Here is a 13,103-nt window from a genome sequence, read left to right as displayed (position 1 = left end):
CCTCAGGGCCAGATTAATGTAGGGGCTATTGGAGCTGCAGCTCCAGGCCCCTACCTTTTATATAGGCCCCGGGTTGGCCATATTCACTGTTACCGCTCTTCTGTCACTTGTAAACACAGAAGTCTGGCTTCTATGCTCGCTTCCCCAGGCAGCACCCTCAGAACCTCCCCACACAGCGTGAAGGCCGGACAAGGAGGGACAGTTGGCGATGCATGGATGTGTTTATGGGCTTCAGAGACAGCATCCCATGTTGAATTAGGCATGCATGGCTGCACCCTTCCTCCTCTGGGTGCATGGCAAGGCACGGCCCTAAGGCCCTTCAAAATCCTCAGCACCAAGCCCATGATGCTGTTAATCCGGCCCTGGTCCTCCTCCACCGCCGCTTCCACCTACACCGCCCATAGGTGTGCGCAGCCTATTGCATTAAGGTGTGCACCCCAAAGTTGAAATACACATGCATGTGTTTGCCAGCAGGGAGAGTAATGTATCGGGGCCATGTACCTGTAGGCAAGGAGAAATAGAGCAGAGCAGGTCCCAGGGAGATCTTTCCCATCTCCTCACTGGCAATGCTATGTGCCCTAGGTGATTAGGGTGTGCCCAGGCACACCCAGCACACCCTGTGCGCACGCCTATGTCACCGCCACATCCACCACCACCTCAACCTCCCTCCTACTCCATATGGGCCTCGTCCTTCAGAGATGAAGAAGAACATTGTTTTATTTTTCTGTTTTTTTTTTGTTGTTTTAAGTTATTTCCCTATCCACATTTGTTTGCAGAGCACTTGCCATGCTCTTAATTACGTTTTGCTGCCATTTGCAGCACTCTAGCCCTTTCCTTTGGTGTTTTAGAGCCATTTTAGTGCCTTAAAGTTCGGGTCCCCATTGACTTCAATGGGGTTCGGTGTCCGGGAAAAGTTCGGTAAAAGTCCGGGACACGGACCCGGACTTTTTTTTAAAGTTCGGCCGAACCCGTCGAACACGGACATCTAGGTGTCCGCTCAACCCTACTAATGACCGATCTTTTAGACCCTGCAGGTCTCATTAACCTGTTGCCGACCACCCGCCACCTTTTTACTGCGGCAGTGTGGCTCTCCTGCACAAACGTTGGTCGCGCGCCTGCAGCTAGGGTGCGAGCGCGCATGCTGCCGCCGGCACGTTCCTGCCCCACTCAGCAACGGGGTAGCCAATGCACGGGGCAGGCGCCTCCGTTCCCCACTGAGAAAGAAGAACGGTTGGATGTTGTAAACACAGCTGACCGTTCTTCTCCCTGGAATGATCATAGAGCCCCTGTGATCCTTCTATATGGGATCACAGGTCTCTATGATCATTTCATCACCCCCCCCACAGTTAGAATCACACCCCTAGATCACCCACAATGTTAACCCCTTCCCTGCCAGTGTCATTATTACAGTAACAGTAAATATTTTTAGCACTGATTACTGTAGTGATGTCACTGGTCCCCCCAAAAGTGTCAAAAATGTCAGTTAAGGGTCCGATCTGTCCGCCGTATTGCCGCAGTCCCATTAAAAATTGCAGATCATCGCCATTACTAGTAAAAAAAAAAAAAACATAAAAATGATGTAAATTTTTCCCGTAGTTAGTAGACACGATAACTTTTGCGCAAACCAATCAAAATACGCTTTTTGTGATTTTTTTTTAACCAAATATATGTAGCAAAAAACAAATTGGCCTAAAAATGTTAAAAATTTAGATTTTTCATTTTTTTTGAGAATGTTATATAGCAGAAAGTTAAAAATATTGTTTTTTGTTTGTCAGAATTGTCGCTCTTTTTTGTTTATAGCGCAAAAAATAAAAAAATCACACAGGTGATCAAATACCACCAAAAGAAAGCTCTATTTGTGGGAAAAAAAGGACATCAATTTTATTTCAATTGTCCATTAAAGTAATGCTGCGCTGAATCGCAAAATATGGCCTGGTCATTAAGGGGGAAAATCTTCCGATCCAGTAGTGGTTAAAAAAAAAAAACTGCCACCTAAAAAACATCACATTGTCCCCTATGTGATGAAAGGGAAGTAAAACAAAAATTACAAATATTTTTATTTTTTTTGGAAAAAAATTGGTTACACCCAAGCACATAAAATTTCCCCCTCCACCTCCATATATATGCTCATAGAAAAGTAAGCACATGTGTCGGGGGCACATACGCGTGAAAATATTGATTGCGATACACATGTTGCCATGCACACGGGAGTGAAAGCATTAATTCTAGCACCAGACCTCCTCCATAACACTAAACGGATACATGTAGGGGGCTTTTTAAGCATTGTGGTCGGTAATTGGGTGCGCTAAAACAACAGTGATAAAGACCCAAATCAATGGGATGACAAAATCAATAAACATCAATTATAAATCATGAATAGAAAATAAATCTTCATAAACTGGTGACACTCGTGTGGTTCATAGTGGTATATCAACATAAATAAAAAGTTCATAAGTGTCCATAAATGAAGTGATGAATGAAACTGAAAATTGAAAACAACGTGCTTCCAAATCCAAAGTGTAAATCCACCCCCAAGTGAAATTCCTCCTTACCAGACGGAAGAAGTAAGATGCCAAAATATAACAAATGTGCTGAAAACAAAATGGAAATCCCACAGTACTCCAAATCGCCTTGTGAAAACACCTGAATTGGTCTCTTACCAGATAGCAATCAAAAAACGCTTGTAAATTGCTCCCAGAGAACACTATCTTCTCCTCCTCCTTCACATTCAAAAGAGTGTATCCAATATGCCAAGCTGCCGGTCACTCTGTGTGATCTGATATGGAGGAGATCCCATGCTGTCCCTATGGTGGCCGTGTGTTCAGGATGGAGAAGCTGTTCAGCCTGCTGGAACCGTAAGCATTGCCTATAGAAAATATAGGGGACTGAAGTTTGTTGCCATTTCACAGGCACACACAAATTTAAGGTTTGGCAAATTTGGTATCCATTTACTCAGCGCAACCTCTTATATTTTACCAAAATGTGGGTAATTTATTGTATATGTTCACCCTAATGTACAAATGTTCACGTTAGTTTTTTTTTTTTTTTTTTTTTTACTTAAATTTTGTGTTTCCTATACCTTTAAGGTAATATCGGGTGACATAAATTTGAACTACCACTATTTTATTCTCTAGGGAGTCTGCTTTCAGAAAATATATAATGTTTGGGGGTTTTACATAATTTTCAAGGCTAAAATGATGTTTAAACGTGTGCAAAAACTGCAAAAAAGGGGTCAGGCAGCAAAAAGGTTAAAGAGAACCCCAACTGGAGGAATGTCAGTCCTCAAAAGTGGTAAGAATGTGACTACACACTTCACACTTGGTAAGCTCAGAGCTCTTGTAGTTGTGCTGTGTGAATAGTCTATGGAGATGAATAATAGCCGGACAGAGGAAGAAAATAACAAGGACATTCTTTCTTCACCAGATGGAATCCCTGAGACTTTCAGTAGAACCAAATGTAACACAAAGTAGCCAGCTGAAATTAAATGGTACTGTTAAATGCATCCCATAAACAGCAGAAAGTCAGTGTTGAAGGCCTACAGCAGCTTAGAAAGTTACTCTCTCACTGAACAGAGACTTCTCCCTGGCTGGTGTCCCAACCACAGACCTGCCTGCAAAGCTGTCATCCATGAGAGGAGATGAAACATGGAAAGGAGGCATTGATCATGGGAGAGGAAGTTTGGATAAGGTGAGCATAGCTGGAGCCCCAAAGCCTGGCATATGGTGTATCAACAGTCAGAAGAACCTGGAAGGGACTCTCCCACTGAGGCTTAAGAGGGTTGGCAAGATGCCATTGGATCCCATCCCAGTCTCGGATACTGAGGCAGTGTTGGTCATGTATTCGCTCAGGCAAGGAAGAAAACACTTGGGAACACGGCTCAGTTAGTGAATGATGAAAATGCATTACATGTTCAGTCAAAGCTCCATAAAAAAGAATAAAAAGATGAGAATCATGAGGAAAACAGTTCAGTCACTGATACTTCTCTGAAAAAATAAAAATGTTATAATATTTACAGGCCTTCTAGGTGTGTGTGATGGACATTAGCACTAGATTTAGTGCATCCAATCATTACATTCCAGTTTGCTCACAGATTTTAGTTTATTTTTTTTCTAAAGTCACATTTTATCTTTTCACGTCTTACCTAGCTTGTGGGATGACATTGGGGCTGTGAAACTAATGGGACAGCCGCAAATCCTTTATTATTCCTCCTTCTTCCAGAGTTTCCTCTCTGCAGCTGAAGCTTATGAATCCTCTGGTGATACATTAGCACAGCATTTACTGTATAATCTTTGTCACACTCAAAGCATTAAAATGGCTTCCTTCCAGTGTGAACCCTCTGGTGTGCAATAAGGATTGACTTCACTGTAAAAGCTTTGCTATATTCAGAACACTGATATGGCTTCTCTCCAGTGTGAACCCTCTGGTGTATGATAAGGCTTGACTTCACTGTAAAAGCTTTGCCACATTCAGAACACTGATATGGCTTCTCTCCAGTGTGAATCATCTGGTGTCTGATGAGCTCTTTCTTGTTTATAAAAGCTTTGCCACATTCAGAACACTGATATGGCTTCTCTCCAGTGTGAATCCTCTGGTGTCTGGTGAGCTCTTTCTTGTTTATAAAAGCTTTGCCACATTCAGAACACTGATATGGCTTCTCTCCAGTGTGAATCCTCTGGTGTCTGACAAGATTTGACTTAAATGTAAAAGTTTTATCACATTCAGAACACTGATATGGCTTCTCTCCAGTGTGAATCCTCTGGTGTCTGACAAGATTTGACTTCAATGTAAAAGTTGTATCACATTCAGAACACTGATATGGCTTCTCTCCAGTGTGAACCCTCTGGTGTCTGATAAAATTTGACTTATGTGTAAAAGCTTTGCCACATTCAGAACACTGATATGGCTTCTCTCCAGTGTAAACCCTCTGGTGTGTGATAAGCTCTGACTTCCGTGTAAAAGCTTTGCCACATTCAGAACACTGATAGGATTTCTCTCCAGTGTGAATCCTCTTGTGTATGACAAGATTTGACTTCAATGTAAAAGTTTTATCACATTCAGAACATGGATATGGCTTCTCTCCAATGTGAACCTTCTGGTGGGTTATACCTTTTGCCTCCATTGTAAAACCTTTATCACATTCCAAACAAGAAATATCTTCTGAAATGACTTCTCATATATACATGGGTTGGACTTTACAGTAAAGACATTGTCACTTCCAGAGCACTAAAATTACTTCTCGTTTGTTGTCCTCTCAGGTTGGATCAATGTTGAAGAGCATTCAAAACATTCATGACATTTAGAACATGGATAGGTCTTGTGTCCTGTGTGAATCTTCCAGTGAACTGTAATAAAGACTTTCAGTCACTTATAACATCCATATGGCTTGCTTCTCATGTAACTTTGTTGTATTGTTGTAACAAGACAAGCATGACCAAAAAATGGTTCATCAATCCATCTGTGCAGAAAAAAAAACAGAAGTCATAATTCTATAAAAAGGGTTAAAAAAAGTTGCTTTCTTTTTAAACATTTATTATTAACTGCTTCCTGCTGGGCCTATTGTAATATGATGGCCAAACAGGAGCCCCATTGTTACCTAGTTAGTGAGGTTGAATTGAAAAAAATACATCAGTCCACCCAGTTCAACCCGTGTGTGTGTGTGTGTTTGTTTGCTGCTAACCGTACATTGTATACCCCTGTATGTTGTTGTTCTTAAGATGCCCATCTAATAGTTTTTTGAAACTATCGATGGTCCCTGCTGATACCACTGTTTGTGGAAGAGAATTCCACATCCTTACTGCTCTGACAGTAAAGATTCCCTTACGTAGTTTAAGGTTACACCGTTTTTTTTTCTAGTTTTAGTGAGTGGCCCCATATTTTACTGTATTCCCTTTCTCTGAAAAGTTTGTTCCTTATGCTCTGGTCACCAGTACAGTATTTGTACATTCATATCTAGTGTTGAGCGAACACGGACTGTATTATTCGTGTTCGTACCGAATAATTGGATTTTTTGTACCCGAACACGGACACTTTACTGTATGTTCGGGTAAAAATCCGTGTTCGGTCGTTTTATTTCCGGGTTTTGCATGCTTTGGCGCTCTTTTCATGGCGGGCTTTCAACAGCCAATCAACAATCGTTTAACTGGTGTGCCTTAAGCCATCCCAGCCATGCCTGCAAATGTCTTAGTAGCTGTGATTGGCCGTCTGAAGCATGTGACCAGGTCTTTATAAGTTCGAGGCAGCCGCAGCGGCGTCATTATGCTGCTTATATCAGGGACAGAGCACACATCAACGTGCTGGCTGCTGATTAGGGAAAGATAGGCAGGAAAAAACCATTTGTGTCCGGATAGAATTGAGGGACAGGTCGGAGTGTTTAGGCAGGGCGAGTTGTAGGCATTTTAGGGATAGAGTCTGCTGAATTATAGGGTCAGTGTCTTCTACAAACTACAATCGATATTGCTGTGTGGGGGGTGGGGTGAATCTGCACTCAATCCTGATCTACGATCTCTTCTCAATCCTGTTAGGGACAGAGTCTGCTGAATTTTAGGGAAACTGTGTTCTACAAACTACAATCGATATTGCTGTGTGGTGTGGGATTGGAGATAGGCAGGTGTCAGTGATCCACATCCATTTTTCTGTGTGTGAGCTGCAGTGAACACAATCTTTTTGGGCTGCAGTGAACACAATATTTTTGGGCTGCAGTGAACACAATCTTTTTGGGCTGCAGTGAACACAATCTTTTTGGGCTGCAGTGAACACAATCTTTTTGGGCTGCAGTGAACACAATCTTTTTGGGGTGCAGTGAACAAAATCTTTTTGGGGTGCAGTGAACACAATCCTTTTTGGTGTGCAGTGAACACAATCTTTGTGGGGTGCAGTGAACAAAATCCTTTGTGGGGTGCAGTGAACACAATCTTTTTGGGGTGCAGTGAACAAAATCCTTTTTGGGGTGCAGTGAACAACATCCTTTTTGGGGTGCAGTGAACACAATCTTTTTGGGGTGCAGTGAACAAAATCCTTTGTGGGGTGCAGTGAACACAATCTTTTTGGGGTGCAGTGAACACAATCTTTTTGGGGTGGAGTGAACAACATCCTTTTTGGGGTGCAGTGAACAAAATCCTTTTTGGGGTGCAGTGAACAAAATCATTTTTGGGTGCAGTGAACACAATCTTTTTGGGGTGCAGTGAACACAATCTTTGTGGGGTGCAGTGAACACAATCTTTTTGGGGTGGAGTGAACAACATCCTTTTTGGGGTGCAGTGAACAACATCCTTTTTGGGGTGCAGTGAACACAATCTTTTTGGGGTGCAGTGAACACAATCTTTGTGGGGTACAGTGAACAGAATCTTTGTGGGGTGCAGTGAACACAATCTTTGGGGGGTACAGTGAACACAATCTTTTTGGGGTGCAGTGAACACAATCTTTGTGGGGTGCAGTGAACACAATCTTTTTGGGGTGGAGTGAACAAAATCATTTTTGGGGTGCAGTGAACAACATCCTTTTTGGGGTGCAGTGATCAAAATCCTTTTTGGGGTGCAGTGAACACAATCTTTTTGGGGTGCAGTGAACAAAATCCTTTGTGGGGTGCAGTGAACAGAATCTTTGTGGGGTGCAGTGAACACAATCTTTGGGGGGTACAGTGAACACAATCTTTTTGGGGTGCAGTGAACACAATCTTTGTGGGGTACAGTGAACAGAATCTTTGTGGGGTGCAGTGAACACAATCTTTGGGGGGTACAGTGAACACAATCTTTTTGGGGTGCAGTGAACACAATCTTTGGGGGGTACAGTGAACACAATCTTTTTGGGGTGCAGTGAACACAATCTTTGGGGGGTACAGTGAACACAATCTTTTTGGGGTGCAGTGAACACAATCTTTGTGGGGTGCAGTGAACACAATCTTTGGGGGGGTACAGTGAACACAATCTTTTTGGGGTGCAGTGAACAACATCCTTTTAGGGTGCAGTGAACACAATCTTTGTGGGGTGCAGTGAACAACATCCTTTTAGGGTGCAGTGAACACAATCTTTGTGGGGTACAGTGAACAGAATCTTTGTGGGGTGCAGTGAACACAATCTTTGGGGGGTACAGTGAACACAATCTTTGTGAGGTGCAGTGAACACAATCTTTGTGGGGTGCAGTGAACACAATCATTGTGGGGTGCAGTGAACTCAATCTTTGTGGGGTACAGTGAACACAATCTCATACTTCTGAAGATTTGAGGGTGCTGCCTGTTCCATACCCCCCCTACTCCTCATCTAGCCTTTTAGGGGTACAAACAATAGTAATTGGGGCCTAGTGTGGTTGTGTACGTGTGATATACATACACTTTTTTTGGATCATATTTTCTATTCCGCTATTTAATCAAAAACCTTTGGGGATCAGTTAAATTGGGGGATAGTCTGTGTTGGTACGTGTGAGAGAGATCCACCTTTCCAAGTTTTTGGGGTTCATCTCATACTTCTGAAGATTTGAGGGTGCTGCCTGTTCCATACTCCTCCTCCTACTGCTCAACCATCCTTTTAGGGGTACAAACAATAGTAGTTGGGGCCTAGTGTGGTGGTGTACGTGCGAGATACATACACTTTCTTTTTGATCATATTTTCTATTCCGCTATTCAATTAAAACCTTTGGGGATCAATTCAATTGCGAGATAGTCTGTGTCGGTACGTGTGAGATCCACCTTTCCAAGTTGTTGGGGTTCATCTCATACTTCTGAAGATTTGAGGGTGCTGCCTGTTCCATACTCCTGCTCCTACTGCTCAACCATCCTTTTAGGGGTACAAACAATAGTAATTGGGGCCTAGTGTGGTTGTGTACGTGCGAGATACATACACTTTTTTTGATCATATTTCCTATTCCGCTATTCAATAAAAACCTTTGAGGATCAATTGAATTGCGGGATAGTCTGTGTCGGTACGTGTGAGATCCACCTTTCCAAGTTTTTGGGGTTCATCTCATACTTCTGAAGATTTGAGGGTGCTGCCTGTTCCATACTCCTCCTCCTACTCCTCATCCATCCTTTTAGGGGTACAAACAATAGTAATTGGGGCCTAGTGTGGTTGTGTACGTGCGAGATACATACACTTTTTTTGATCATATTTCCTATTCCGCTATTCAATAAAAACCTTTGAGGATCAATTGAATTGCGGGATAGTCTGTGTCGGTACGTGTGAGATCCACCTTTCCAAGTTTTTGGGGTTCATCTCATACTTCTGAAGATTTGAGGGTGCTGCCTGTTCCATACTCCTCCTCCTACTCCTCATCCATCCTTTTAGGGGTACAAACAATAGTAATTGGGGCCTAGTGTGGTTGTGTACGTGCGAGATACATACACTTTTTTTGATCATATTTCCTATTCCGCTATTCAATAAAAACCTTTGAGGATCAATTGAATTGCGGGATAGTCTGTGTCGGTACGTGTGAGATCCACCTTTCCAAGTTTTTGGGGTTCATCTCATACTTCTGAAGATTTGAGGGTGCTGTCTGTTCCATACTCCTCCTACTCCTCATCCATCCTTTTAGGGGTAGAAACAATAGTAATTGGGGCCTAGTGTGGTTTTGTACGTGCGAGATACATACACTTTTTTGGATCATATTTCCTATTCCGCTATTCAATAAAAACCTTTCTAGGGCAAGATCTTAAATTACAGAAATATGAGGAGACCGTCAAATAAGGGCCGTGGCCTGGGTCGTGGTGCTGCTGGTAGAGCTCCTGTTGCAAGGAGAGGACGTGGTCGATCTGTGCCAGCTACACGCACAAGTGAAACACCTTCCTCAAGTGTGAGAAGGCGACAGAACCTGCATCAGTATTTGGTAGGGCATCAAACGCCCCTAGAAGTGATGAGGCCAGAACAAGTTGAGGCGATAGTAGATTGGTTTGCTGCTGACAGTGCCTCCAGTTCCTTCACATTGTCTCCCACCCAGTCTACTGCAGAAAGGTCAGAGTTGGCACCTGCAGCCAATGTCCAACCGTCTTTCACCTCACCCCCTTGCAAATCAGGCCAGCAGTCTGAGCCCCAAGCCATACAGCAGTCTCTTATTCTTTTTGAGGACTCTGTCAGCAGGGTTTCCCAGGGCCATCCACCTAGCCCTGCCCCAGAAGTGGAAGAGATTGAGTGCAGCGATGCCCAACCACTTATTTCTCAAGATGAGTACATGCAAGGATCATCGCAGCACGTCTCCGATGATGACGAAACGCAGGTGCCAACTGCTGCGGCGTTCAGCATTGTGGAGACCGACAAGGAGGGCAGGGGTGAAGACTGGGTGGAAGATGATGTGGAGGACGATGAGGTCCTCGACCCCACATGGAATGAACGTCATGCAGGTGACCTGAGTAGTTTGGAGGAAGAGGCGGTGGTCGCACAGAGCCACCAGCACAGCAGAAGAGGGAGCAGGGTGCAGAAGCGGAGCGGCCGTGCCCTAGACACTACGCCCGCTACTGCCCAACGCAGCAAGGGAACGAGCGCACCAAAGTCAGCTCAAAGGAGTTCTCTAGCGTGGAAGTTCTTTAGAAAATGTGCTGATGACAGGACACGAGTGGTTTGCACCCTGTGCAATCAGAGCTTGAAGCGAGGCATAAACCTTCTCAACCTGAGCACAACCTGCATGATCAGGCATCTAAGTGCAAAGCACGAGCTGCAGTGGAGTACACACCTTCAAAACCAAGAAACGTCTCTGGCTCATCCTGCTTCCTCTTCTGCTGCAGTCTCGGCCGCTCCAGCCACATCTGTAGTGATACCGGCACCTGCCACCCCGCAAACAGGAGATCTGTCAGCAACACCACCACCTGGGTCACCAACAACCATCTCCACAATGTCCCGTGGAAGCGTTCAGCTTTCCATCTCCCAAACACTTGAGAGGAAGAGGAAGTACCCCCCTACCCACCCGCGATCCCTGGCCCTGAATGCCAGCATTTCAAAATTATTGGCCTTTGAAATGCTGTCATTCCGTCTGGTGGAGACGCACAGTTTTAAAAACCTTATGTCGGTGGCTGTCCCACAGTACGTCGTGCCCAGCCGCCACTACTTTTCCAGGCAAGCCATCCCTTCCCTGCACAACCAAGTGGGGGAAAATATCAGGTGTGCACTGCGCAACGCCATCTGTGCCAAGGTCCACCTAACTACGGATACGTGGACCAGTAAGCACGGTCAGGGGCGTTATATCTCCCTAACGGCACACTGGGTAAATGCAGTGGCGGATGGGCCTGAGGCGGATAGCAATTTGGCGCATGTCCTTCCACCACCGAGGATTGCAGGGCGCTTCAGTTTGCCTCCTGTTCCTAACTCCTCCTACTCCGCTTCCTCATCCTCTACCGCCTCCTCATCCGGACAGCGTAACACCTTCACCACCAACTTCAGCACGGCCAGGGGTAAACGACAGCAGGCAGTTTTACAACTTGCCTGTTTGGGGGACAAACCACACACCGCGCAGGAGTTGTGGAGGAGCATGGAACAGCAGACAAATGAGTGGTTGCTGCCAGCGAGCCTCAAGCCCGGCCTGGTGGTGTGCGATAACGGGCGAAATCTCATAGCAGCTCTGGGCCTAGCCGGTTTGACGCACATCCCTTGCCTGGCGCATGTGCTGAATTTGGTGGTGCAGAGGTTCCTTAAAAACTACCCCGATATGTCAGAGCTGCTGCAGAAAGTGCGGGCCGTTTGTGCGCACTTTCGGCGTTCTCACCCTGCTGCTGCTCGCCTGGCAGCGCTGCAGCGTAACTTCGGCCTTCCCGCTCACCGCCTCATATGTGACGTGCCCACAAGGTGGAACTCCACCTTGCACATGCTGGAAAGACTGTGCGAGCAGCAGCAGGCCATAGTGGAGTTTCAGCTGCAGCACGCACGCGTGAGTCGCTCTGCGGAACAGCACCACTTCACCACCAATAACTGGGCCTCCATGCGAGACCTGTGTGCCTTGTTGCGCTGTTTTGAGTACTCCACCAACATGGCCAGTGGCAATGACGCCGTTCTCAGCTTAACTATCCCACTTCTATGCCTCCTTGAAAAAACAATTCGGGCGATGATGGAAGAGGATGTGGCACAGGATGAGGAGGAGGAGGAGGATGAAGAGGTAACATTTCCAAGGCTTTCAGGGCAGTCATTCGCAAGGGGCTCCGAGGGTGGGTTCCTGCACACGCAAACGCCAGGGACGCAATTGTCCAGCAGGGGCACAGTTCTGGAGGATGAGGAGGATGAGGAGGAGGAGGAGCTGGAGGAGGAGATGGAACCATGTTCACAGCAGGGTGGCACCCAGGCCAGCTCATGGCCATCACTGGTGCGTGGCTGGGGGGATACAGAGGACACGGACGATACACCTCCCACAGAGGACAGCCTTTCGTCGCCTCTGGGCAGCCTGGCACACATGAGCGATTACATGCTGCAGTGTCTCCACAACGACCGCCGAGTTGCCCACATTCTAACTTGTGCTGATTACTGGGTGGCCACGCTGCTGGATCCCCGTTACAAGGACAACGTACCGTCCTTAATTCACTCACTGGAGCGCGATCGCAAGATGCGCGAGTACAAGCGCACGCTGGTAGACGCCATGCTGCTGGCATTCCCATCTGACAGCGGGGCCACAGTGGAAGCACAAGGCAGAGGAGGAGGAGGAGGAGGTCGCCAACGCAACCAGGGCACCGCCAGCACCTCAGAAGGCAGGGTTAGCATGGCCGAAATGTGGAAAAGCTTTGTCAGCACGCCACAACAAACAGCAGCACCAGCAGCTCAGATGGAACGTCTTAGCAGGAGGCAGCATTTTACCAACATGGTGGAGCAGTATGTGTGCACACGCCTACATGTAGTGAATGACGGGTCTGCCCCCTTTAACTTCTGGGTCTCCAAATTGGGCACATGGCCTGAGCTTGCCCTTTACGCCTTGGAGGTGCTGGCGTGCCCTGCAGCCAGTGTATTATCTGAACGGGTATTTAGCACGGCTGGGGGCGTTATAACAGACAAGCGCAGCCGCCTGTCCAGAGACAATGTGGACAAGCTCACGTTCATTAAAATGAACCAGGCATGGATCCCACGGGACTTTTCCGTACCTTATGCAGAATAGCAATGGATACCGACCTTACCCACCCATTGTTCCATTTTTGCTCTTTCTCACTC

The 13,103-nt window shown here is 46.0% G+C and overlaps 1 protein-coding gene across 1 annotated transcript in view; it reads right to left on the bottom strand.

Annotated features, from left to right (window-relative positions):
• LOC309548361 (uncharacterized protein) overlaps window positions 1-5,119 on the bottom strand; it is a gene marked incomplete at both ends in the record, with an annotated part of 147,016 nt that extends 141,897 nt beyond the window's left edge. Inside the window, one exon of the mRNA XM_082248299.1 lies at window positions 4,392-5,119. Coding sequence (XP_082104425.1) covers window positions 4,392-5,119 — 728 coding nt within the window. The remainder of the gene's footprint in view (window positions 1-4,391) is intronic.
• Between the last annotated feature and the right edge of the window lie 7,984 nt (window positions 5,120-13,103).

This window comes from Pelophylax lessonae (genome assembly GCF_965119305.1).
Source record: "Pelophylax lessonae genome assembly, chromosome: 2".
Lineage (NCBI taxonomy): Eukaryota > Metazoa > Chordata > Amphibia > Anura > Ranidae > Pelophylax > Pelophylax lessonae.
Note: the sequence above shows the minus strand (reverse complement) of the source record. Positions and strands in the feature narration are given on the sequence as shown.